Source organism: Astatotilapia calliptera, chromosome 10 (assembly GCF_900246225.1).
Source record: "Astatotilapia calliptera chromosome 10, fAstCal1.2, whole genome shotgun sequence".
Taxonomy (NCBI): domain Eukaryota; kingdom Metazoa; phylum Chordata; class Actinopteri; order Cichliformes; family Cichlidae; genus Astatotilapia; species Astatotilapia calliptera.
Window position 1 is genome coordinate 7591890 of NC_039311.1, and position 24624 is coordinate 7616513.

The 24624-nt window shown below is 41.6% G+C and overlaps 2 protein-coding genes across 3 annotated transcripts in view; one reads left to right on the top strand and one right to left on the bottom strand.

Moving 5' to 3' along the window:
* Positions 1-1473: 1473 nt before the first annotated feature.
* Positions 1474-5010, bottom strand: supt4h1 (SPT4 homolog, DSIF elongation factor subunit). The gene is made up of 5 exons (XM_026181904.1): positions 4820-5010; positions 3723-3829; positions 3585-3640; positions 1825-1878; positions 1474-1734 (listed from the first exon to the last, which is right to left on the bottom strand). The coding sequence occupies exons 1-5, from the start codon at positions 4886-4888 to the stop codon at positions 1667-1669; spliced, it is 354 nt and encodes a 117-aa protein (XP_026037689.1). The 5' UTR covers positions 4889-5010; the 3' UTR covers positions 1474-1666.
* Positions 5011-7839: 2829 nt separating this feature from the next.
* LOC113030866 (E3 ubiquitin-protein ligase RNF43-like) overlaps positions 7840-24624 on the top strand; it is a 119474-nt gene continuing 102689 nt past the window's right edge. Inside the window, exons 1-5 of one of the 2 annotated variants that reach the window (XM_026182619.1) lie at positions 7840-8059; positions 8477-8967; positions 9598-9918; positions 9998-10089; positions 10174-10545. In XM_026182619.1, coding sequence (XP_026038404.1) covers positions 8493-8967; positions 9598-9918; positions 9998-10089; positions 10174-10545 — 1260 coding nt within the window. In that variant the 5' untranslated portion in view covers positions 7840-8059; positions 8477-8492. Of the gene's footprint in view, positions 8060-8100; positions 8310-8476; positions 8968-9597; positions 9919-9997; positions 10090-10173; positions 10546-24624 lie in introns of those variants that run through there. The other variant, XM_026182620.1, reaches the window with a different exon arrangement.

A 24624-nucleotide genomic window follows, 5' to 3' on the forward strand; every position in this document is an offset into this window, starting at 1 on the left:
ATAATCCTCCTTTCTGACTGTAAGAATTCATCATTTGTAAAAGAAAGTTTTATTCAATATGATGTGAAACTAGAGATTAAAACCATAAAGCTGTCTGTGTTTGCTGAGATTGTAGAGAAAAGGAGCCAAGGGTCTTTTTGCAACCAGTGTAGTCGCCCCCTGCTGACTATTAAAAGTAACGCATGTTATTAGATGCATGATACTAACCTGTCACAACATATTTTTTTAACGGAAGTAATGAAATAATGCTTGGTGATGGTATTTGGCTTTATTAGTGTGGATGCTGATTAAGCACACAAGCAAGGATTGTTCTTCTACTTTTCATATTCCGTACATTTTTTGGCATCTATCTCCTTCAACACCGTTCAACTTAGAAAAACCAGTCAACCACCGTTAGATTCCTCTTCTTTTGGACATGACTGCTTGTATTTTCCTCATTTTTAACTTTTATATTTTTTAAATTATTCAACTTTATTCAACAAAAATTTACCATGTATTTCAATGGCAGAATGTGGGCAGTGGAGTCAGTTGATGACTTTTGATGATCATGACCAGATGATTATCTGAAAGATAATCATCTTTTCTGACCGGATGATTAAAAGTTACAGTATTTAACTGTCTGTAGTGGATTTTCCCACATTTCAGACATTCAGGGACTTAAATAATATGAGGTTTCAAATATTTCTTCAGATGTTTTGTGACTCTGAATTTTCTTTTGTCATTACTCAACTTTTTCTACTGTACATTTTAAACATGGTCAGCTACTTTTCAACTTCTTCCTGTCTGAAAATCAGCTTTAAACACTTTTGTTTTCAAGTGAAACATTCTGTTTTTCATCTCCTTCAACATTTTTAACTTAACATTCAGCAGTTGCTTCATTTCCGCTCAAAACATTCAGCTATCAGCATCCACACTGCAGTTTCGTTAGAAAATGCATTTTCTAGTTATTATTATTTGCTAAAAAACTTTAAAATAAACAAACATAATGGCTTGTAGGAGTGGAAAGACTGACATTATATGTTGAAAACATAAAGATTAAATAGGAAAAAACCTTCAAAAAATAAAATAAATTGAAAAGTCAAAAATGGTCTAAAACCTAAAATCTAAGGTCCACCTAATTTAGATACCTTTAAAAACAAATAAATATCCAGGTTAGTCATGAATGTGGACGCGTTTATTTGTATTCTCTGGTCAACATATATCAGCAATCTGTTCCAGAAAGGTTGAATGAACTCGGAGTCTAACCACAGTCCTCTTAGAGACCTCACCCCCATCATCATCATTTTGGACCGCAGCTCAAGGTCATCAGTCAGAAACCACATTGTGTGCCCTTCTGGACAGTAGACAGATTAGTCCCATTAAAAATGAACTGATCATGTTCACTTGCTCGGGGACACTGAAAACTTAGTTAATTCACAGATTACGGGTGCATATAAATCCAATGTATTCATTTGTTTTAAGACACTCACTCACTTTTTTTATAAAACAGGTTTTTATTTCACGTAAACTATTCAAACAAATAAGACATATCTACCTTTTCTTATGTGTCAGCAATCTTTGTTTTTTTTTTTCCAAATTTAAAAAGCTCCAAAAACTTAACATTTCCACAAGACATCACAGACATGGTGAAACAGTATGATCCAGCTCTGGGGACAATCAGCAGGATTTACGTCTTTACTGCCGTGTCTCTGGATTTGTAGATCACCCCTCTGCTTTTCAGCTCTCTCACTACGCCTTCAGAGAAGAGAATAATGAGCAACCGAAACATATGAAGTGAGAAGACAATTCCAACCAATGTGTGTGCCCTGATGTGTTTGAATGTACCTGGAGGTAGTCTGCCAGTCACTGAAACTGCATATACACCTGGCTTGAAGTTGCCTGAAAGACAGAGCAGGAAAAAAAATAATTACACAAATGGATCATAATCTGAACTATGTGGCTATCATTAATAACTAGCAGGTTTACAAGATTTATTAAAAAGCATGTAAAAAATGTTATAGTCCTGGTTTTAAAATTAGGTAAATAACTTCATTTGAACAACAACATAACATATTTGTGTCATATCTGTGTCATTATTTAACAAAAACTAATCCAAAGCCAAAATCTATAAGCACTGTGGAAAAACTAATTTCTGGATTTTCTGGATGATTCAGTAAGCTTGCTGAACCACCTTTAGCACCAATAACTTAAAGTAGCAGTTTTCCATTTGACTATCAGTCTCTCTCATCATTGTGGAAGAGTTTTGGCTCATTCTTTTTGTTGTTGTTGTTGCTTCAGTTCATTGAGGCTTGCAGGCATTCTTTTACACACAGTCTCTTCAGGTCCCGCCACAGCATTTTAGTCAGATTGAGGCATGGACTTTGACTGGGCCACTGCAGCACCTTGATTCCTTTCATTTTCAGCCATTATGTTGTAGATTTGCTGCTGTGTTTGCTGGGTTATGGTAAATGGTAAATGGCCTGTATTTATATAGCGCTTTTCTAGTCCCAAAGCGCTTTACATATCCAGTCATCCACCCATTCATGCACACATTCACACACTGGTGATGGTAAGCTACATTGTAGCCACAGCCACCCTGGGGCGCACTGACAGAGGCGAGGCTGCTGGACACTGGCGCCACCGGGACCTCTGACCACCACCAGTAGGCAACGGGTGAAGTGTCTTGCCCAAGGACACAATGACCGAGACTGTCCAACCGGGGCTCGAACCGGCAACCTTCCGATTACAAGGCGAACGCCCAACTCTTGAGCCACGATCGCCCTGTTGCATGACCCAATTTTAGTCTACATTTAGCTTTGGGGACATCTCCTCACATTTGAATACCCTGGTAGGAGTTCATAGTCGACTACAAGGTGCTCAAGTCCTGAGACTACAAAACAAGCCCAAACCATCATCCCTCCACCACCGTGCTTGACAGTTGGTTCTCTCCAACCAACTGGCTTAACATCTCCACTTTGGCCTCTTTTGATAGGATTGTTCCAGAAGTCTTGTGGATTGTTCAGATGCAACTTTGCAAACCAAAGCCATGCTGCCATGTTCGTTTTTAGAGAAAAGAGGCTTTCTCCTGACAACCCGTTCAAACAAGCCTTAGTTGTTCATTTTTTCTGAGCAGTGTATGGTCTGACCTTGTGGTGACTTTGCTGTAATGTTCACCACTGGGAAATTTATATCTATCTTGAATGTTTTTCACTTGTGAGTAATCGATCTCACTGTAGAATGATGACATTCCAATAGTTTGGTTTATAATCCTTCCTAAATTGATGGGCACTAACAGTTGCTTTCATGAGATCACCGCTGATTGTTTTTCACCCTGACACTATGTTAACACACACCTGCTAAATCATCTGCTTTTATAGAGGTGCTCAGACTGGCTGATGATCAAGTGCCATTTTCCCTCTCAATTATTATAAAAGCAGTGTAAGATGTACTTCGTTTTTCCAGAAACAGTGTCTCCTTTTTGTCTTAAATAAATAATGAACAATTTAACATTTTTTATCATGTCCTGATACATAAAACCTTAGAACTGAATGTACTGTCTTCTTCTTTTTTTAAAACCATGACTGTATGCTTCAGCAGATCCTTACCTATTCTCTGCCATTTAGCCACCCAGCTATCTTCAGGACTCATCATGGCGATCACACTATAAACATTTAATCAGTGTCAGTAAACCACAGGGAAGAACAGACAAAGAAACACATAGTTACTGCTTAGTCAACACTTACCCATCAAACGAGGAACTTGTGCATTCATACACCATCTCTCGGTTCCCCTTCATCTGGAGGTATGACTCACAGTTGTCACAGCCATCATATTCAAACTGGTCAATGGTCTAAATTGGAAGAGAGCAAGAGAAAAGTGAGGTATCAGATTGCATGAGTCCAATAAAAAGAGCCAGAAGAAAGGATCAAAAATGAGAAGTGAGATATTACTTGAGAAATATTAACTGCTTTAAAAATGCTGCACTTCAGTGTAGCAAGACTATATTTCTAATGAGGGTCATACATATATTGGAACCCACCATAGATAATGATGCCAACAAACCTTGGCACATCCACTGATAACGGCTGTGCATGGTTAAATAATAATAGTATTAATACTACTACTACTATAACAACAACAATAATAATAATAAAGTGAGATGGGATTGTGTGTTGGTGTTGTGCCAAAGTGTCATTTCTGGTATTTGCCAACCCCCCACACACACACAAACAAACAAACAAAACAAAAAGAAGCCCGCATTTAAACTACTGTAAACATGCTATACTTTAAATGAAATCTCTCCAAAATAAAAACCTTTAATTTCTCAAAAATAAAGTCAGATTCCCTGCACGCCCGACCTTACGAAATAAATCACTGAGGAAGCATTGAGGAACAATAAATGTTTCTAGTTTTATTTATCGTGGATTTTTAACTTTAAAGTCAATCTTAAAATATTTAGTTTCGCTTCAGCCATTATTGTCCACCTTGTTTCTTTTCTTATTGTCGACCTTAAGAAAAAAAACCCCAATAACGTTATTCTGCGTTTTGTCACAATAACATCACCTTCTACCCAGGCTCTGCCAGGTTCTGTACATTTTTCTAGTACGGCCCCAAGTCGTTATCGTGGGACTAGAAACCAAACAAACTAGCACAGATGTCTTTTTGTAAACAAAAATGCCCCAGTGAATACTTAGGTATAATTCCTTGACTAAAAGCAACCAAGCGTCATTTCGAAGTTTTAATTTTCCTGTTAGGCCAAACAGGAGGAAAACACTGCGCAGAGCACCACGTTAGCACAGGAGCTAGCCTCACAGTGTTTTTCTCTCAGATAAAGATTTACCTTCACTAACGAACAAAGCAGACAGGCTCTCAGGTGGCGCAGGTCTTTGGGGACTGTTTCTAATGCCATTATGTTCGGACGAAATAATTGAACAAACACTAAACAATCACGCCAACTAATATTATGATGATTTTCTAGTCGCCTGGATATTACGTCACTTTATAAGGCCCTAGCAACCCAGAGGCGTCCCTGTAGTCCGCCTGAATAAAAGTCCATGCACAAAAAAATCTGAATCAGGGAGACTTTATTTATCCCCAAGGGGCAATTAAGATACAACAGAGCAGCATGACGTTAAAAATAAGGACAGGGCATAAACAGGCAATAAGAATGAGATAAAAAAAAAAAATACTTAAAATATACAGTATATACACAGTTTTAAAATTAAAGCGACTGAATAAGTGAATAAATAACTGTAAGTGACTAAAAGTGAATGAAGTGTTAGCAGCATAAAAAAGAGTGTAGAGTAATTTATGTTTATGGGTGTGGGAAATGGTCTTATCGACTGGAGTTAAAAAGCAGAGTGGCTTTGGGGACAAAGGTGGCTCTTCTCCTCTCAGTCCTGCAGGAAGTGCAGCGGAGGCGCCGCCCAGAGGGGAGCCATTGAAATGCGGGGTGAAGAATGTGAGAGGGGTCATTAATACATTAATTAATTTTTACTATGCCTTTTTACTATGCCTTCCTGGAAAGCAACATGACCTTCTCCATTACCTGCTGGTTCCACTCCCTCCCTCAGCCTTCAGAACAGGAACAGACTGCAGCACACTGCATCAGTGTGCTCAAAAATCATTGGCCTGCCTGTCAGAACTCTTGCACAGGTTTTCAGCCAACAAGGCCATTAGCCCTTGGTGGCACCTCCTGAGAATTTCCTCTGTGTTAGCAGAGAATTTCATGAGGTTGTCAAAAATGGTTCCCAAGTATTTGTACTCCTCAACTACCTCCACAGGCTTCCCATGGATGGTGGTGGTGACTGAAGCAGCCAGGTCACCACCATCTCTTTGGTTTTGCTCACGTTCAGTTCAAGTTTGGAGCTGTCACACCACTCTACAAACTTCTGAAGAGTGGATCTGCAGTCATCGGTCTAGAGGATGAAGAGCAGGGGGGAGAGCACAGAGCCCTGGGGGGAGCCAGTGGAGGTGGAACAGAGACCAGAGTCCTGTTGGTCAAAAAGTCCAATATCCACAGGATTAGATGATCAGGTGAAATTGGGAAGAAAGTTTAATGGCCAGGAAATGAGGCTGCAGAGTGTTGAACACTGATGAAAAATCAGCAAAGAGAAGTCTGGCGGAGGAGTGAAGGAGCTCCAGATGTTTGTGGATGGAGTCCAAGATGAAGATTTTTGCGTCATCGACGCCTCTGCGTGCACGGTAAGCAAACTGAAGTGGGTCCATCAGGGGGTCAGTTGCTCTTACAATGTGCTGTTTTATGATCTTCTCCATGGCCTTCATCACCAGGGAGGTAAGGGCCACAGGATGAAGATCATTGAGAGACTTTGGGTTGTTTCTTTTGGGGGTGGGGGTGACTGTGGAGTGTTTCCACAGCTGGGGGCGGTGTGACTGTCAATTGAGTGTTGAAATAGAGTCTGGAACACACTTAGTTGCCTTGCACAGTGCCTCAGAACTTGACTGCTGATGTTGTCAGGGCCGGGTGAGCTCCTCTCCCTGGTCCTCCTGAGAGCTCTCACCACGTCCTCAGTCTTGAAGGTGAGTGCGGAGCTGCCAGGTTTGATAATAAACTAAAGTGATATTTACAGCACGGTGGCAAGCACTGTTGCCTTGCAGCAAGAAGGTCCTGAGTTCAATTCCACCATCAGGCCGGGGTCTTTCTGTGTGGAGTTTGCATGTTCTCCCCGTGTTTGCGTGGGTTCCCTCCAGGTACTCCGGCTTCCTCCCACCATCCAAAGACATGCAGCTTGTGGGGATAGGTTAATTGGATAATCCAAATTGCCACTAGGTGTGAATGTGAGTGTGAATGGTTGTCTGTCCCTATGTGTTAGCCCTGCGACAGACTGGCGACCTGTCCAGCGTGTACCCCGCCTTTTGCCCTATGGCAGCTGGGATAGGCTCCAGCGCCCCCCGCGACCCTGAAAAGGATAAGCGGAAGCGAATGGATGGATGGATATTTACGACATAGTATTAGGGCCACCTTAAGAAACAAAAATGTTATTGATCATTTTGACAATAAAGTCAAAATTTTGAGATTAAAGTCGAAAAACCTAATTCGAAGAAAGGTCGAAATGTGGAGATTGGAGTTATTGTTTCACTGACTTCAGAATTTGCATACCTGAATAAAGGCATCATGTTCTCCTCAAGCGGTGCTACACACCAGTCTCATGTAATGTTGTTAACAGGTTGTTAATATTACATAGAATTAGCAACACATCGGATTTTGACAATGAAAGGATACAAATTGGATGTATTTTACTGGCTTGGCAGTGAGATTTTTTGTTTTCACAAAATGTAGATAGATGATGCTGTCTACATCTAAATACAAATAATAATAATAATCACAACAACAACAACAACAACAACAACAACAACAACAATAACAATAATAATAATAATAATAATAATAATAATAATAATAATAATAATAATAAACTACTTCCTTATCACTAGGTGGCGACACAGCTCAGCGTGTTTTCATTTGGTACAATTTCACACCACATGTGCTTGGTGACATCTATTAATTCCATTGACCTAAACACTGATTATGTTACCAGTCAAATCTCTTTCAACAGTTAACATCGTTTTCTCACATTTTGTTTCTTATTTGTTTATCATGGATAATTAACCTGCGTTTGTCACTGCACTGTTGCCGTGCCACATCCAACTTTGGAGAGGCTCATCATCTTGCGTCTTGTATGAAGCTGCAAGTAAATAAACTCAGAAATAAACTCAGATGATGTGAAATGTAAGCTATAAACAGCAGGCTGTGTGAGAACCTGCGATGCATTCATTGGAGCTATTTGCAAAACAGTTTAAAAGTAACATATATTACCTAAAGGCATTTGTGTGCCTATGGCAACAAAAGCATGTAAACCAGAGGCTGTAAACTGTTTTTGGCTCTCTGTGTGACGTTTAGGGTCCAGTTTCGGCGTTGAAATGTGAAAGGATCTTGGGCTTTGTAGTCCCCCCAAATTAAGCGTTGTTTAAAGTAACGGAGGGATGTCACATTGAACTCCAGCACCTCCACCAACGGCAGTAAACTTCCAACGGTTCCCAGTGCGACTTGGTGATACAGGTGCAGTTATTACAGTGTTTATTTTAGATGTAACCTTACTTAAAATATATGAGAAAATATGGAGATGGATAAAACAGCTCTTAACTAAAAAGTTCTTTACTTAGGAGAGGCTGTTTGACAAGATAACACAGCCACTGCTAATGTTAGCTAATGCTAGCAGAGTAACAGAAACAGTGAAAGATAACATTTTACTTTTTACAGCATTTTATTTATAATTTTAAAAAAGTTTAATCCGTTTTCATTAACAAGGGTAATTATGTGTTTAATATAATGAATGGTGGTTAAATAACTTTGTTAACTTGTTATAACTTGAGTGTATGTAAAACATAAACTAAAGTTAAATAGTAACGTTATAAACATGTAAAGCAGGTTAGCTGCTTTGACCAGGGCTGTTTAATATTGTTATACCTGTCTCAGTTGCACAGGCAAAGGCATGGAAGTCGGTTTAAATTCACTCCCGGACTCAATCAACCCCAGCAATTTTCCTGCAAAGTTGTGGCGTCTGGTGAACAACCCGGCCTACAACGCCATCTGCTGGGACCGCCAGGGCGAGGTAATCGTCATTGACCAGCAGCTGTTCGAGAAGCAGATCCTGTCTCCAAATGCCATCACCGCGGGCAGTGCCGACTCCTTCAAAACCACCAACTTCTCCAGCTTTGTCCGTCAGCTCAACTTGTACGGGTTCAAGAAGGCCGACCCTCAACAGGACCTGGACGGCAAGGAGTATCCAAGCTTTTACAACCCCAACTTCAAGCGAGACCAGCCTGAACTCGTTTCGAGGCTGAGGAGGCTCACCGTGGACAATAAGGCCAAGCTGCAAGCCGGTCTGAACATAAAGTGCCGGTCCCCGAGTGGATATCAGCGCCTGTATCGGGATGGGGAAGACAGAGGAACATCTATGAGAAGAGGCAAGTGCTATTAAGGGATAATAGTGGAAATATATGGTTTCCCTGAGGTGCTCAAGTTCACACTAACCGTTCCTCAGCCACAAGAGTAGTTTCTGCAAAAGTGCACAGTAGTTCTGTGTAAAAAGGGTCATCAGCTCCTTAAAAAAATACAACACTGTCCCATTTTATGTACATAAACTTTGTAACTGAAGAATATTCTTTAAAACAGAACAAAGCTTTCTGCCGCAACTTCGCCTACTTCCTCTTTAGAACAAGGGTCTAAAGAGGTTGAAGCACAGCTTTATTACTTGATCGGCATGTTTGGGCCTGTGGCCTTCATGAGGGATGACCTTGACATAAGTAATAAAGCTGTACTATAAGTGTTGCTGGAGAGTTGACCTCATTTGAGAGTATTCTAAATATATTTTTCTGTTGACCAGAGGAATTAATAAACTTTCATTTGACAATCTTACATGTCACAGAGAAAATACTCAGATGTTTTCAAGAAATATTACCCTGATAGGGTTTTCTGTCATATTTCCGAACACCATATTGAACTTATTAAGGACAATAAGTCTGTGCCCTCCTGTACCAACACTTAAGCCCTCTCGTACTGTCTAAAAGGTTGTTGTTGTGCTTTGTGTCTTCCAGTTTCTTCGGGAGGCTCTTTGCTGCTGAGCCCCACAAATCAAAAGGCCACTCCTCCTTACTATCCAAGTAAAACCCAAGCCTACACTGGGACCCCCATCCCACCACGATTCCTGATGAGGGCTGCGGCTCTTCCTTCTGCTTTGTTTTCCTCAGGCAAAGAGCTACCAGTACCTTTAAACCGCCCTTACACTGGAGTAAACTCAAGCGCCAATGCTGTGCACATTCAGCAGAATTTCCTGGCCCACGCAAACCATGGAAGTCCAAATTTCACCAGTTATAGTCCTTGTAATGCTCAGTACCAGCCTGGCTACTATTCCCCACGTAAGCATTAAATATTATTTAGTAAAATATAGCCAGTGTACCATTTCACTTAACATGCTATCTTTTGTCCTTCCTGAAGTTGGTCATTGCTACCATCCCAACCTTGTGGCCCCTCATATGGCAGGTGGTGGCCTTCAGACAGGCTTATTCTCGCCTCAGAGTTATTATCAGGTAGGACCACTGTCATGTGACGTAACAAGTCAGTGAGTGGTATTTGGGCCATCTTTAACATATGCTTTTATATCACCATTTTAGGCAGGATATCCTGTCGGTATGTTGTGTTTCCACGACAATAACCAATGCCTGCAGAAAAATGAGAAGCAGGAGGTGAAAAACTGTGAAATCAACTTGGAGGCAATTTTTAAGATCGCAGATGAGGTCATGCAGACCCCACCCAATACCTGCCTGGTTAAAGTTGAGCCCCAAGACGAGGTGGTCCCTGAGCTAGAGTCTTCATCCAACACCCGTGACAGCCCACTGTGTGACAGCAACGGTGTCATCAGGTCTATCCCTTTCTCTGCTGGACCCACCATAGTATCTGCATCGAGTATTGCTCCTCTAGTTCCATACAAAGAGCAGTGTGTGGAGTCTGTACCAGAGGAAATGCCTGAGGATGCTATCATTGAGGTAAGGCTGCGCATTGAAGAGTTCCTGAAGCTAAAGTGCATCTGTTTTATGTTTTTTTGTAATGTTTGACATTGAGGTATTTTTTGATGCATCACATTCCTGATCTAAGATGTTTTTTCCTTTACTGTGCTAGACAGTAAAGTAACCCAAACTTGTAGGAAAGTTTGCAAGGGAAGGCGGGAGGGTGGATCAGAGCAGCACAGTGGTTTTGGTTCTTGATAGGCTGCAATTGCAAGAAAGGTTAGAAATGATAGTTGATCTTTTTTCATTGAGGAACATGAGACACATTCCTCAGAGATTTTGGTTCAGACTCACGTGATAACAGCACACAGTTGCTGACGTTTTGTCAGATGCACACGATGGGAATAACCTAATAGAGCATCCTGAAGGTACTCTATTAGGTTGAGATCTGGATATTGTGAAGACCAGTTGAGTAAAATAATAGTGAACTCACTGTTGTTCTTAAGAAACCAGTTTGAGGTTTGTGGCATGGTGCTGGAAGCAGCCATCAGAAGATGGGGACACATTGGTAATAAAGGAATGGATGCGGTTAGCATCAACACTCCGACAGGCTGTGGAGTTTAAACAGTGCTCAGTTGGTACCAAAAACTATCCCTGACACCATTACATCACCATCAGCATGAACCATTGATAAAAGGCAGGATAGATCCATGCTTTCATGCTGTACATGCGAGATTCTGACCATCTGAGTGTGGCAGCAGCAATTGAGTGGCACTCAGCGTCATCCTCTAATGTCGTAGTACATCTGCATAAAGGTTCAAGGATGTATGCATTCAGAGATGCGGAAATCCCAGTAGATCATCAGTGTCTGATGTTGCACATTCTGGGTTACTGCAAAGTGATCAACTCAGTAGATAATTGTGTTAAGACGCAGTTGGTGTACCTAATAAAGTGGCAATGAGGTTACTGTTGCTCTAGGTGATCAAACCTGACACTGAAGCTTTTTCCACACACAAATCATTAATAATGGATCTTTCCGCATAGTTAAAAAATGTAGCAAATATTTTGCATACTGTTTTGAAAAGTTGGTTCTTTTTCAACGTTTAGAACAACATGTAGAACATGTGAAAATCCGATTATGTTTCAGGCTGTATTCATACAGAAAATTATTGATATTGTTATATAATTTGAATAAATCTATACTATATATATATTTAGTGGCCTTATATATAGTTTAGCAGAAAGCCTGGATTATTTGCCTTCTTTGTGTCCCTACATTAAGGTTACCACAGATCATGAGAGGGATATTGTACCTGTTACAGTTGGTGATACTTCCAGTGATTCCAGTCTGAAATTATAACAGCAGCTGCACAGGAAATACACCAACTCTTTAGGTAAGGCTGTTTAGGGTCAAATTCCAGAGTAAAATTAGTGAAAGAAAAGGCAATTAAGGCTTTTATGCTTGCTAAAATCAACAGATCCGTGATGACAGTGTCTCATATTTCTCATCATAGATCTCAGCTTGTTGGTTTGATTGGCATGTGACAGGGAGCCTTGAGTCACTCCAGGATGTGAGCTTAAGCTCTTACTATTACCATACTTGAGTCTCGAATTGGAAAGATGATTTATTGTGTGAATGCTTGTTGCTTTGTTCTCTTTTAAATCTTATTACAAAGTCTTTTGCAGAAGTACATATATGTTGTACATTGTATGTAGTTGTACAGTAATGTTTTCTCCTCTTATTTTACACATCCATTGTAATTAACACTGATGCTTTTATTTCTGTAAAATTTTAAATTACATTTTTAAAACAAGTATGCTTGTAAATGTATAAAGCATGGATATTTACGTACATGATTTTGTGAAATAGTTTTACCAGATTGTAATGTTATTTTCAGAGAACTGAAATAGAAAAATAAGTCTTGTAAACCATAAATTGGTATTGGAGTGCTTAAAAAGGACTCAAATTATTTTACGAGGGAGAAACACTTTGTCTACTGATTGTTTGCTTTATTGTGTTTTCCCTACCTTTTTATTCTCACTATTGATGTACTTTTTAAAATATGAAACTAGAATTTTAAATAAACGTGAATACAGTTTATGGTTGGATGTTTAGTGTGTACTGCATTATTAATAATAAAGGGGTGTTGCTTGTTGTAGACACCAGAGGGAGCCACTTACTTGTTTTTGGTGAAACTGCTGCTTTTCGGCGGATCCGCCTTCCACTTACTAATGCTGCATTCAGGTGCTCCTCGTTAACTCCACCTACGATAACGTTAAAAGAAAATGAACGATTTTTGTTTGTTTGTATGTTTACGTTCTTACACATGCAAGAAAATTAGATTGCGTTTGATTCTTACCGCAAAATAGATTTTCAGTGACGTTAGAAAAATGTAGTACTAACGCTGCAATTCCACTAATGGCTTATACAAATAACAACGTAAAACACTTGAAACACAATCTGTTTACAGGATTAGGGGTGAAGTGTTGATCAAACTCCCGTCCCCGTTAGCACGTGAAAGTAGCAGGAGAGGGAGCAGGTAGACACTTTCAAATGAGATCCCAGGGGAGAGACAGAGTCCGGGAGGTAAAGTTCTAGAACGGTGTTATAATAGTACACTGTGTCTCTATGCTTTATCCCCTTCAAACAAACACTACAAGGAGGCTGGGCAACTTTTTAAATTAACTTTTTGCAGATTTCCCCCTCCGCTTTCAGTGATAGTTTTGATAAACGAGTCAATTTCCTTCATTCTTCTCAGGAGGATCGGGTCTAATTTCTCACAGTGCAGCGGAGGCACTGAACTCGGGGGAAGCCTGCGTGTGTGTATGCGTGCGCGCGCGCGCGTGTCGCCCCCCTGACGGGTAGGTTTGAAAGAAGTTGATGGCCGTGTCACTGAAGACGCTTCGGACCCAGTTTTAATTACCAGGCTACAAGCAAAGTAAGGCAACGGCCCGTTTGCTTCGGTTAATAATTACACAGAGCTGTGTGCTGAACGGAGCAGCTTCTTCGAGGATTATTTTTTCGCAACTCGTCGGCTGTAAGAAACATTGCCCAACTTTTCGGCGCCGCATTTGATCCGTCAGCATGCCTCATAACTCTCCGGCGGCAACCTGTAAGCCAGCCTTTGAAGTCGTAGACGTCGCTCTCGTGCGTTTTTGGTGGATTTATCCACAAAGTGTTGCTCTCACGGGACGGGTTTAACTTTTAAAGCTTTGCCTCCTGTGTGCTCGCAAAATGTGACTGGAAGGTACAGTGGTCAATGTGCGCTGCATTGTAAAAACAGTCCCGAGGATTTACGGATACACAGTTGCCAGGAGAGGACCCAGTCCTTCTTGGAGAGGATACCGGAGTTAAGCTACCACGTAAACACCCTCCAGACGAGGACATAGACCCGCCTGTGATGAAGAGCACCCCGGTGGAAACAAATGCACTCTTTAAGATCTAATACGGCACGGCTCGTCTTCACAGTGCACTGGCGCATGCAGTGCTTCTCAACCCACATTAATGACACTGGATAACAGTTAATCGGAGCTTTTTCCTCGTGTGAGACATCACTTTCCACGTGAGACATATGCATATCTGTAACGTGTTAGACTGGGAATATTAACTCTAGTGTTGAATGGAAGTTTTATGAGTTACCATGGAAGTCCTCCGGCTTTGAAAGCCCAGATCTGTTAAGCAAGTAGGCAGAAGGAATAAAGCGGGACCTGTGCGTGTACTTGTCGATACCGCTTTCTTGCGTCTTGTTTATCCGCGGTGCTTGCCTGCTTTGAAGTCCAAGATGTGCGGCCGGGACCCGCCGCTACAGCCGAGGCCATGACCGTCCCACAGCGGCGCCCGGCCGGGCTCTGGCCGTGGCTGCTCATGGCGGCTCTGCAGGTGGTGCTGGGCCAGCAGGGCCTGGAGTCCGAGCGGCCGGTTCTCCGAGCGATTATCAAGGTGACGCTGCTGAAGCACGAGCCCACGGGGAAACCCCTCACCTTGGAAGGGGTGTTCGTGGGAGGAAGTGCCGGCAAAGCAGAGGGAAAACTCATGCAGGTAGGGTGTCATCAAAGGGTACCTGCACTACATGACCACAGCACTGTCCATTTACCTCAAAGCTCACCTGGTGCACAGGTGGCCCAGCACCTTTGTGGCACCTGGTGCAACAATTTTCCATAGACTGCAATAGACTAACTCAATGATCATATGGTCAATATCTGATCTTCATTTTGTGTATTGATAGAACAGCTTTACAACACATGTAGTTACACTTCTGCTCTGTCAGATATGGATTACCAGCCTGAAAGCTTCTCCTATAGTACACTACTGGGAACACTTAACACAGTAAGTGTTATTCTTTGGACCCCCCCAAGAGAGTCACTTTAACCTCTTTTGCAATCACCGCTTGACTAATAACTTAGTCTGTGTTAAAAGCCTTAATTGGAAAGTTATTTTACACTCCCACCTCTTTCAGTGCACCAATCCCTCTGTAGAGTGACTTATGTTTCCCTACAGTTTACACAGCACCCGCTGCTAAAAGACTCCTGCAGCAGAGACTATGGTTTACAGCACAGTGTGCCTTTCTGAGAGCTGCTTACAGCAGCACTCTTTCCACTCAACACTGGGCTTGTGATGATAGAACATATGAATTCCTTTAACAACAGTGATGACAAACGTGTTATTGAGGTTAGCTTATTTTCAGTCTATTTTAGCTCTCTCCTGAGAAACAGTGGTTTGGCTCAGTCCACCAGCCTCTCTAACGTGTATCTTTTCTAAGGTAACTGTTTTGTTTTGCAGTGACTATTTTTGGCATTTGATGCTCTCTCCCATTATATTTAATATCAAGGTGTGGCCAGTGACTGCAAAATGACAGCATGTCGAGACCAATATAAAACCTGTCATTTAATGGGGGTTTTTTTAGGTTAAAAATCTTGCCTTTAACTGTCCAAATGTGAAGTATGTTCTCTATTCAGTGTGCATATTCAGGATTCAAGAGTGGATTAAGGTCCCTACGCTGTAAAGCTCCGCCGTGTCGATTTATTTGCCGTCTCCAGAGACACGGGACGAAAGATATTAGGTTCTGTGGGATCTTGTCTCGCTTCACTCACCAGGTATGGGAGGTTTTGTGAATGGTGAGCCAGATGCTGCAGTTTGCCATAGTTGATAAGGATTTATAATGCTCTGATGGAGAAAAGCCCAGCATTAGTCACAGTGAGAAGCCACTTCTGCTTTCCCACTCCAGTTTTAAGCTGATCTGACTGGACCCTGTCTGTGTGGGATGTTGACAACATGTTGTGGATACATAACACATAGCTGTTGAGATCAAAGCACTTCCAGCTTTCTGGGATTTCCAGCTTTTTGTTGTTGTTGTTGTTGTTGTTTAAGACTTTGCAATGTTTGTAGGGCGACACAGGGTTTTAATGAAGCTGTGTATTCCCCTAAAGGTGTGGATGAAAGGTTGAGTGCCACCCTCAAACCATTCTTTTTTATCTCTGCCACCGTCAGCTTAATTTTGTGCTGATAAGATCCCTGCTTTTTCCCCCCTGTTTCTTTCTGTTTTTCTTTTTTTTCGGCTGCCCAAATAGGTTATACATCTACTCTGTTTTCCTCTGGTCAAACCACCAATTGTGTTGCTGTCCAAGGCTGGGAGGGCATGGTCCTGCGAGGCTCTCTCCTCCCTGGCTGTTCTCATACTGCACAGAGGTGGTGTTATGCTGCAGGATGCTCTTTGTTGCAGCTCAGGCCTGTTGTAACAGGTCTCTGTTGCCTCTGCAGGCAGCTTCATGGTCCCACTTTATGTTCTTGTCTTCCAGTGGACGAGGGGACTGATGGCTAAAAAGTTCCAGTTTCCATCTTGCATAGCATTCTCGTCTGTGTTAAATATAAGCCAACCTTGTCGATGCATGTCTTTTATATTCCACTTTTCTGAAAATTTTTATGGACTAACAGAGTTTTCATCTTTTGTCATTTTAGATGCTTGTTCATCTTTATCAATACGTTGCTTCCCTGAGCCTGGGAATTGCATTGCATCCTTGTTTTGATCATGTTTGCTACCATGTGTGGGACAAACTCTGAAGTTCTGAATCCATGAGATTTCACTGTGGTACTTGTCTCCGTCTGATCTGTTAAACTGTGATCTCCCTGGAAGTGTGCCCTTTCCTCTGAATGAACACGCTCACTGGAACACTGGTCTGGCCAGCACTATTTGGACAAATACAAGTGCTGAGGAATTTTGACTCCCTCTCCCTTCCAAAATGAAACTCGGTGATTAAAGGAGAAGCCCAAAAGCTTCTGAAACAATGACGAACTTGAGGATTGTTGTTGGAACTTCTTTTTGAGAAATGGAGATAAACTGTGTTCTTTTAACAGGTCCAATTAAGGTATCCTTAAAACTCCACCTATGTTAACTTAAAGTCATCTTGACTTTCTTTTATTCCTTTTCTGCATTGTTGTTTTTGAAATGTTGAAGTGAACTTTGAGAGCTCCCTCAAATACATAAGCTATAATTAAGGCTTGACACTGGGTAACTGTGCAACACTTCACATTTTTTCGTCTCAGTGTCCTACAAGGTAGTGAATGCCTCCCCGTCTCTCTAAAGCGTCCCAGGCCACTATCTGCACACCCGCCCCTCGACTGGCCCTCAGCACAGCCGTTTGGGAACTAAGGAGGGGAGGGTGGAGAGGGTACTGAGGGAGAACATCAAAGTGTGTCCAGTTCCGAACGTGAGCTGGGATGATTAAAAGCTGAGACTGTTTACACTGTACTTCCCATATGGGCCCTCTCCTCCCCCTCCCTCTAGATTTCCTGTCCATACTTCCTATCTCCCTGGATGAGATAACAGCCTGTCCAGGACTCCTCAGGGCTCCTCACTGCCTCACATAGTTTCGCTTTTGTGCATGTGGTTTATAACAGTGTGTAGCAGCAATGAATGCAGGTGAGCTTCATGTATTGGAGCCAACATACTGATATGATATAATAAACAAGCTAATGTGTTTGCAAAATTCGTGCAATGAACCCCACATTTGGCAATCAGATTTGGCATTCATTTGCCATTCATGCTTCTTTTTAAAATACAGTAACGGTGAAGCAGCCTGCTCTGAATGCTTCACAGTGCTCGTGACTGGTATGCACAGCACTGCTGTGTCCACCAGTATGGACGCCATATGAGAACTCAACATTAACAGCAGTAGAATCACATCGCCATCCGTCCCACCTGCACCTCGGCGACACTGGCAGTTGCATAAAGGTACAAATGAAATCCCTGTAAGCTCGCAATCCCCCTCCCCCTTTGCCACAGCGCCTGTTTTTTAAAAATTCTGAATGCTTTATGCAACTACTTGTTGTTTGTGTGGAGGTGGAGGCCATTTAGGAACAAAAGCCTGCTTTGAAGTCATCATATATAACATTATAAACAAGTTCAGTGGTGATCGCGCAAAGATTATTGTAGGAATGAACTGCTACACTGGTTTTGTTACCAGCCAGCACTGGCCCTGTTGACTCATATTGGACCACTGGCAGAAAAGAACATCATTTTATGTTTTTCAATCTTTTTCTATTAAATGTTTGACTGTTTCACGAACAGCTAAAATGCTTTAAAACAGGATGACTATGTTTTTTTCCAAGGGGCAACATCCAGATCTGAAAATATATGAATCGTGAAAGTTCCACAGGTGCAGTTCCTCCAGCTGGCACTTGAGGCATGCTCCAAAACTGAGTCAATCTCCACAGACTCCCATGTTAAAGTGCCAAGCCTTACATCATTAAAAAGCACATTTATAGCTTGGTGCAAGAAATTATTTTACCCTCTGTGGACAGTTTTTTCAAAGTTTTTCATTGTACCCATACAGTTTATGGATACAGGTTGCTATCCAAGCTTGCCAGTATTAGCTGGTAAATTAGAACTCTACCCTTTCATCAATATAAGGTAGCATCTAGCTTCAAAAAAAGCAACACAGTCCAAATTAAATGAGTGACAGCATAGTTACTGTCATTCTTTTAGACAGTTGCTGTGGAATAGTTTAGAAAATCAATTAAAAATAAATGGAACAAAAGTTAAGAGAATATATCATTTTTGGCTACAAGCCCATTTGTTACTTATAATCATTGCATTCCAACATCATCTACTTTATCTCTTTTATTTCCATGTGGTCTTTTGCAATGGTCTCCTCCTTCAGCGACACTACAGTAATGCGTTTCCTCTAACTCATGCATTAAACAGACCCCCCCTCATGTGTCCAGGCTATCAAACAAATTGTGGACTAATGGGTTCTCCTGAGCAGGGAACTGAGAGAGCTGCAGCCTGCAGCACAGGAAGCAGGGGCTAGCGCTGTCCTGTCTGCCCTATTCCACAAGAGATGGCTGTGGAGATGTTCCTTAGGGGACATGGAAGAAGGGAGAGGCAGGTAGGGGGGAAACATGGCAAATCTCTTAATCCTGCTGGCCCCCTTCTTTTTTAGTCATTAGATCACGTCTGGAATTCTTGAATGTTATACAACACGTTTTTGTTTCCCCTTTCATAGCTCTTCTTATGCAAATAACCAGGGATGGTCTCTGTTTCTCTGCTACTATCACTGCTTCACTCGTTCAGCCACTCCCTAATACATCTACAAAAGAGTCGCATGCTTAATTCCATGTTTTTTGTAGCACACCCATGTAAACACACACACTAAGTCAAGGCTTCATCTGCCTGTTTTCATGTGTGTGTGTTTTCACACACTCCATACACACACTCGGTGGGGCAGTGGAAAAGCTAGAAATGCGCACTCTTGAATTAAATGTTAATCACAGAGGATCTGTCTCGCTCTTCATTTTGAGCACTTTTTTTGTCCCTCCCTAGTACACAAACCACCGAAAGAGCAGCAAAAGCATGCGGCCCTTTTAAAGCTGTGCCATTATGTAGCCACACATGTGTTACAGTGGAGAGGAATGAGTCACCGCCGACTGTGAAAGCAGACACACACACACACATATATGTTCCTTTGATGGCAGGACAACTGACACGGGGTCCAGGCGATTTCAGGGTCAGCGGAATTTAATTATGTCAAATATCCAAGGTTTAACAGTCGTGAATACCGCGACATTTTTGCATTCTCTGTGAGATGTGTATCTTGCGTGACCTTTTTTGAATTTGTCCTGACAACTCAGGTCAAGTGAAGCACCTGTCTCTTTCCAGTTGAAACCGATCCACTGGAAGTACAGAGGAAAGCCTGCTGATCCATAGTGGGTGTGGAGGCCAAGCTATCCTTTCCCCCAGGATCAAGGCCACATTTATAGAGATTTACTGAGAACTATGTTGCAACAGATGACAATTGTACCATATGGCATGAGGATTCATATGCTACTGGTGGGAAAGTTGGCTGTCTTTTTTTTTTTTTTTAATCTTCCCACAGGTTAAAGGTTATGCTCACAAGGATGAGTTGACTGAAAAGATGTATAATTAATAAGTGATGATTTTATTGTCTGTTAACTATGTAAGACTTGCATTGGCACAATTTCGTATATAGATGGATACATCCATGTGATAGATGGATGTATGTGCATTTTCAATTAGTGTGACACTGCATAAAAGGTGTTAATGACTGTAGCTAGAATCTGAATTGGATTGCCTTCTTCTCTTAATGTATAGTTAACTGTAATTTAAATCAAGCTTAGTTTTGTATAATTGACAACCCAGTATGGTAAGTGCTTATCACAACTTCAAGCACACCAGCACGTCACTAAAACCTGCCATAAATGTTGCCATGAGACAGTTAGTCTGACATCAGTTGGCAATTATATGCAATCTGTTTCTCATAATACAGCAATAAACTGTAATAAATCATTGAAAAACACATAGACAGAAATTCACATTTAACTATTACATTACATGCTCAGTAGCCTTCAGTTCTACAGGAATATAAACCAGAACACAACCAGCTGAGCCAGCTGAGTTGAGCTCCCTCAAGTTGTGCTCAGTAAAAAAGTATCCTTCAGACCAATGGCACCAGGTTGGCAATTTGTCTGTGTTTATAAATTAGGTAGTAATTATTTACAAAATTTTGACAGTCTCTCTGAGAGTGACTTCAGTCAGTCCAAGTCAGATTGCAACTGTTTGCAGAAAGGTTGCCTCCTATCAGGCAACCTGTGCAAGTCATGCATGGTTCAACATCCTTAAGCTCTGGGCAAATGTTTAGTCATATTGGCTGCAGAATGTGAAAAAAACATTGATTACAATCACATATAAGAAGCTCGCTGTCCTGTTTTTACCAACTTAGCTATTAGCTTGCTCTGAATTAGGCAGTTTGATTGGTTGATTTTGCTTGAGCTGAGTTAATGTAAGTTTCCTCGGCTAATGTTCAGGACAGAGGTCCCCGAGGTGAGCAGTCGTGTTCATAGTTTTCTTGTTCTTGAGTATTTAGATCAATTTAAATATCCATGTTTGGTGTCCCTGTATAGTGTAATATTGCTGCGTAAAATATTGCAATGCTATGCTGTATCGATTTTTTTCCCACCACCCCTACTCTCAGGTGCTGTCCTCTCTGTCAGATGGTAATGACTCTCTACACATTCATCTGCAGCTAGATCACTCTGCCTCACTGCCACTAGTTGTAAACACAACCAGCTCAGCCTGTCAGTACTGCACACTTCACTGCATGTTGGCACAAGATGCCTATGAATGTGGTTGAGAAATGGTGTCACACTGACCAATGAAGACAACAAAGGTGTAATCAAGAAGCTCATTCTGTGACAACAAAATGTAAACCTATCAAAGAACAGTGCATATAGCCTTTTTTGGCTATAGAGTTGTCTTGCCCTTAAGATGCACTGTTTGTCCTGTAACTGTGCTCAGTACTCCTCTTCAGATGGTAAACAGACTCCTGTTCTGCTTTTTTATGCAAAAGTGTAATTGTGCTGCGAGGCCACATTTACACAGCTCTTTTTATTTATTCTGTGCCTTTAGATTTTCTACTGCTTTTTGCTTACACACACACACACTCTGATTGATGCATCCTGCAGTATCTTGCCCAAGGACACTTCAGCCTGCAGAGGGCTCAAACCACCAACCGTCTGATTAGCACGCGACCTGACCACATTCACATGAGGTTGTCACTCGGGAGGCAGCAGTCCTGTGTGTTTTTGAAAGTTAAATATACTAACGTAAAATGTGTTCGTGACAAAATAAGATCCACACTAAACATCAGCATGTTAAACTTCCTATTGTGGTCAAAAAAGAAAAATTCTCAAACACTAAACTAAAATCATCAGATCACTTTTTTTCTTTTTAGCTCATAGGAATTCCCTCGTGGAGCCATGAGCATGGTGAGACTCTTGATTTTGTGTACATCACAACATTTTGTGGGTTTCTTGAGGGGAAAAAAGAAAATTCTCTTAAGAGAACAGTTCATCTTGGTGCATTCCAATCTCTCTGACTATTAAAAGAGCAAAATTAAACAAACTTCAAACTTCTCTAAAAGCTTTTCATAGCACAAACATTACAACACAGATTGTTCTTGTAGATATGCAGCATATCGCTGAGAGCATACAGTTTGTTAAAGGTTGGATCGGCTTCTTTGCTGTTTACTTTGGATATTTAAAAGGCGATTAGGGGCTTATGAATAATTTTGGACCTCAGTTGTTCTTGTCGTCTACTCAGTCAACAGTATTCGGTCGTGAAGCCAGTTGCTAATAACTTCAGCCTTGCCTGCGGTGGCGAGAGCAGGCTTAATGCTCGCGCTCACATCAAAGGCCCAGCAGCTCTTCTGCAGTTTTTCATTTCGCCGCCTGTCTCGCTCCTCTTTCCCCCAACAGTGTGGCTTTGAATTCCTCCTCCTCACCTCCTCTGCTCTAACCAGCCCTCTCTTGTTTCTTGACAGCTCTTTAAGATGGTTGTAATTCATTGCGTGTGCTTTAGTTTCAAGGACAAAAATGGCTGTTTGAAAAAAAACCAGGCAGGAAGCGCTTAGTTTGCTGAGAGGCTGGAGGAAAAGAGTCATCACCATACCACAGATAAACGCTGCGTAACAGACTCCCTCTTGCTCGCTCGCTCCCTGGCTCCTTGCAGCTCCTTTAGTCACTTTCATGGGCTTTTCTCGTTAATATGGCTCTGAAGAATAAAAGCCAACTGCAGCTCCTAGTAACATTAGGTTGATTCAATCAGTGTATGATGAGATACAAAAAACCCCAGATTCATTTAGATCAGAGGTATGGTGTGGTACTGTTTAAGACACAGAATGTGCAGGGAGCACAGAGCAGAAGCAAATTTTCTACTTTTCTGCTTGAACGCTTGGCTCAGCGATCCGCAAGAGGAAGAGCTTTCACCTGTGGAGCGGCCTGATCCTTTATTTGTGTGTGTGTGAAAAAGCATGAGTGTGTCCACAGTGTGTGTGTGTGTGTGTGTGTGTGTGTGTGTGTGTGTGTGTGTGTGTGTGAGTGTGCGCGAGCGCGGATGAGGTGGAGCTCCCATACTGAGATCATTTACCAAACTCTATTAAGCGGGATCAAAGTGACTTAGATCTTTCAGTGCTGCATGACTACAAAAGCCATATTGTAACCCCAGAACCAGGGAGATAGCACTGCTGACAAAAAATGCTTTATGTCTCTAGGAGTCACATGGTCACTTCCCAACAACAAACAACATGTCCTGTTTTTGACCTGTTTTTTTTTCCTCCTCTGCTTCTCAGAAGGGCTTTAGTGTTACTTTCATGCCAAGCTTGATTTATTGAATTTGCAAAGTGAAATACAAATGTCTGATTTTACTACAACAAAGACTGTTTGATTCAAGTCTCCAGAGCAGTTTTGAGACGTGATCAGATCGACTGCTTTCATCTTGGCCACGGACCACCCATCACGCGTGCATTAGTGTTAGCTGGACCGTAAGTGAAGTGGTGAATGTGTAAACATTTCAACATCAGATATGCAGCGGCTAACAAGTAGAACAATAACAACCTGTCCAGTGATGGCAGATGCACGCAGTTCCCTCCACTTTAATGGAAGTGTTTTTTGTGTGCCAGGTCTCCAGTGTGTGCTCTGGTGTTTGCATTATTTGCAAGCCACTGCTGAGACAGTTAAAGCAGAAAATGCCAAGGTTTCCATGTTATTGTTAAGTCTTGGCTGATAGTGACTTGTAGTTTTCCTCAGAGGCGGAGCCAGACATTTGAAACACCCGGGGCTTAGCCATAGAGGGTAGTATGCATGTGGGGTTTTTTTTTTTTGTTGGGGGGGGGGGGGGGGGGGGTAGAAATGAATGAAAAAGATTAATAGGCTCTGTTTTGAGTTTTGTTCAAAAACACCTTAAACTAGTTTTTTAATTAAGCAGCAAGGCAGAACAAAGTCGGGGCTGTATCAAGACACGAGGACTAAGCCCCAATTCAACCAGACCCAGAACTGATCCGGAATTAAAACAGGACTACAAGAGTTTGTTACGTCCCTCTGCAGCTTCTAATCGTCTCAGTGTTTTCAGCTGGTGCTAATTGGCCACACCTAGTCAGGTGTGGATAAAAGCATACCTGAGGCAAGCTTTCCGGCAGTGCACTAGTCTTTGCCTTGGTGGCACCAGCCATTTTAGCCAACCTGGTTTTCCATTTTAGGATGAAACCTCTTCTCACCCACACTCTGTTGTTCGTCTCCTTTTTTTATGTTGCGGCTTTTGAGCCGGGTCGTAACAAGTTCAAAATCAGGACTACTGAGGACTTAACCAAGACAGAACCAGAATCAGAACTAGATGATAGTAGTACTAAAAATCATCATAGACCTGCACTACACTTATTTTTTTTAATTCTACCAAAGTCCACTATTTAGATTGAGAAAAGTTTATATAATTATTTAGCCTTGTTGTGCAAACAAGCCTGCATAACTTAATAAATATAGAATTTGAAAAATAACAAACCTAAAAAGAAACACTAGGTACGAGATACATGAGTACCTATGATACAGTGATACTTTTGGTAAACAACCATTTGACTAACATGTGTGTCTCACCTGCTCTTGTTCCCTCTCTGTTCCTCTCTCTCCCTCTTTGTGCTGACAATCATCAAATATACAGTTGAAACCACATATTTATGTACTCTTCAGATCAAAACACAAACACTTTTTTAATTGTAACATCAAATCAGACTAAATGTTTTTTTTTTTTAGATTGATAAATATAAAAAACATAT

Excerpts from the sequence above, each read along its gene's own strand:
- supt4h1 (XM_026181904.1), bottom strand. The coding sequence starts at position 4,888 with ATGGCATTAGAAACAGTCCCCAAAGACCTGCGCCACCTGAGAGCCTGT. Across the intron at positions 3,641-3,722 it reads ACAAGTTCCTCGTTTGATGG|TGTGATCGCCATGATGAGTC; the intron begins GTAAGTGTTGAC and ends AAATGTTTATAG. Across the intron at positions 1,879-3,584 it reads GGCTAAATGGCAGAGAATAG|GCAACTTCAAGCCAGGTGTA; the intron begins GTAAGGATCTGC and ends TCTGTCTTTCAG.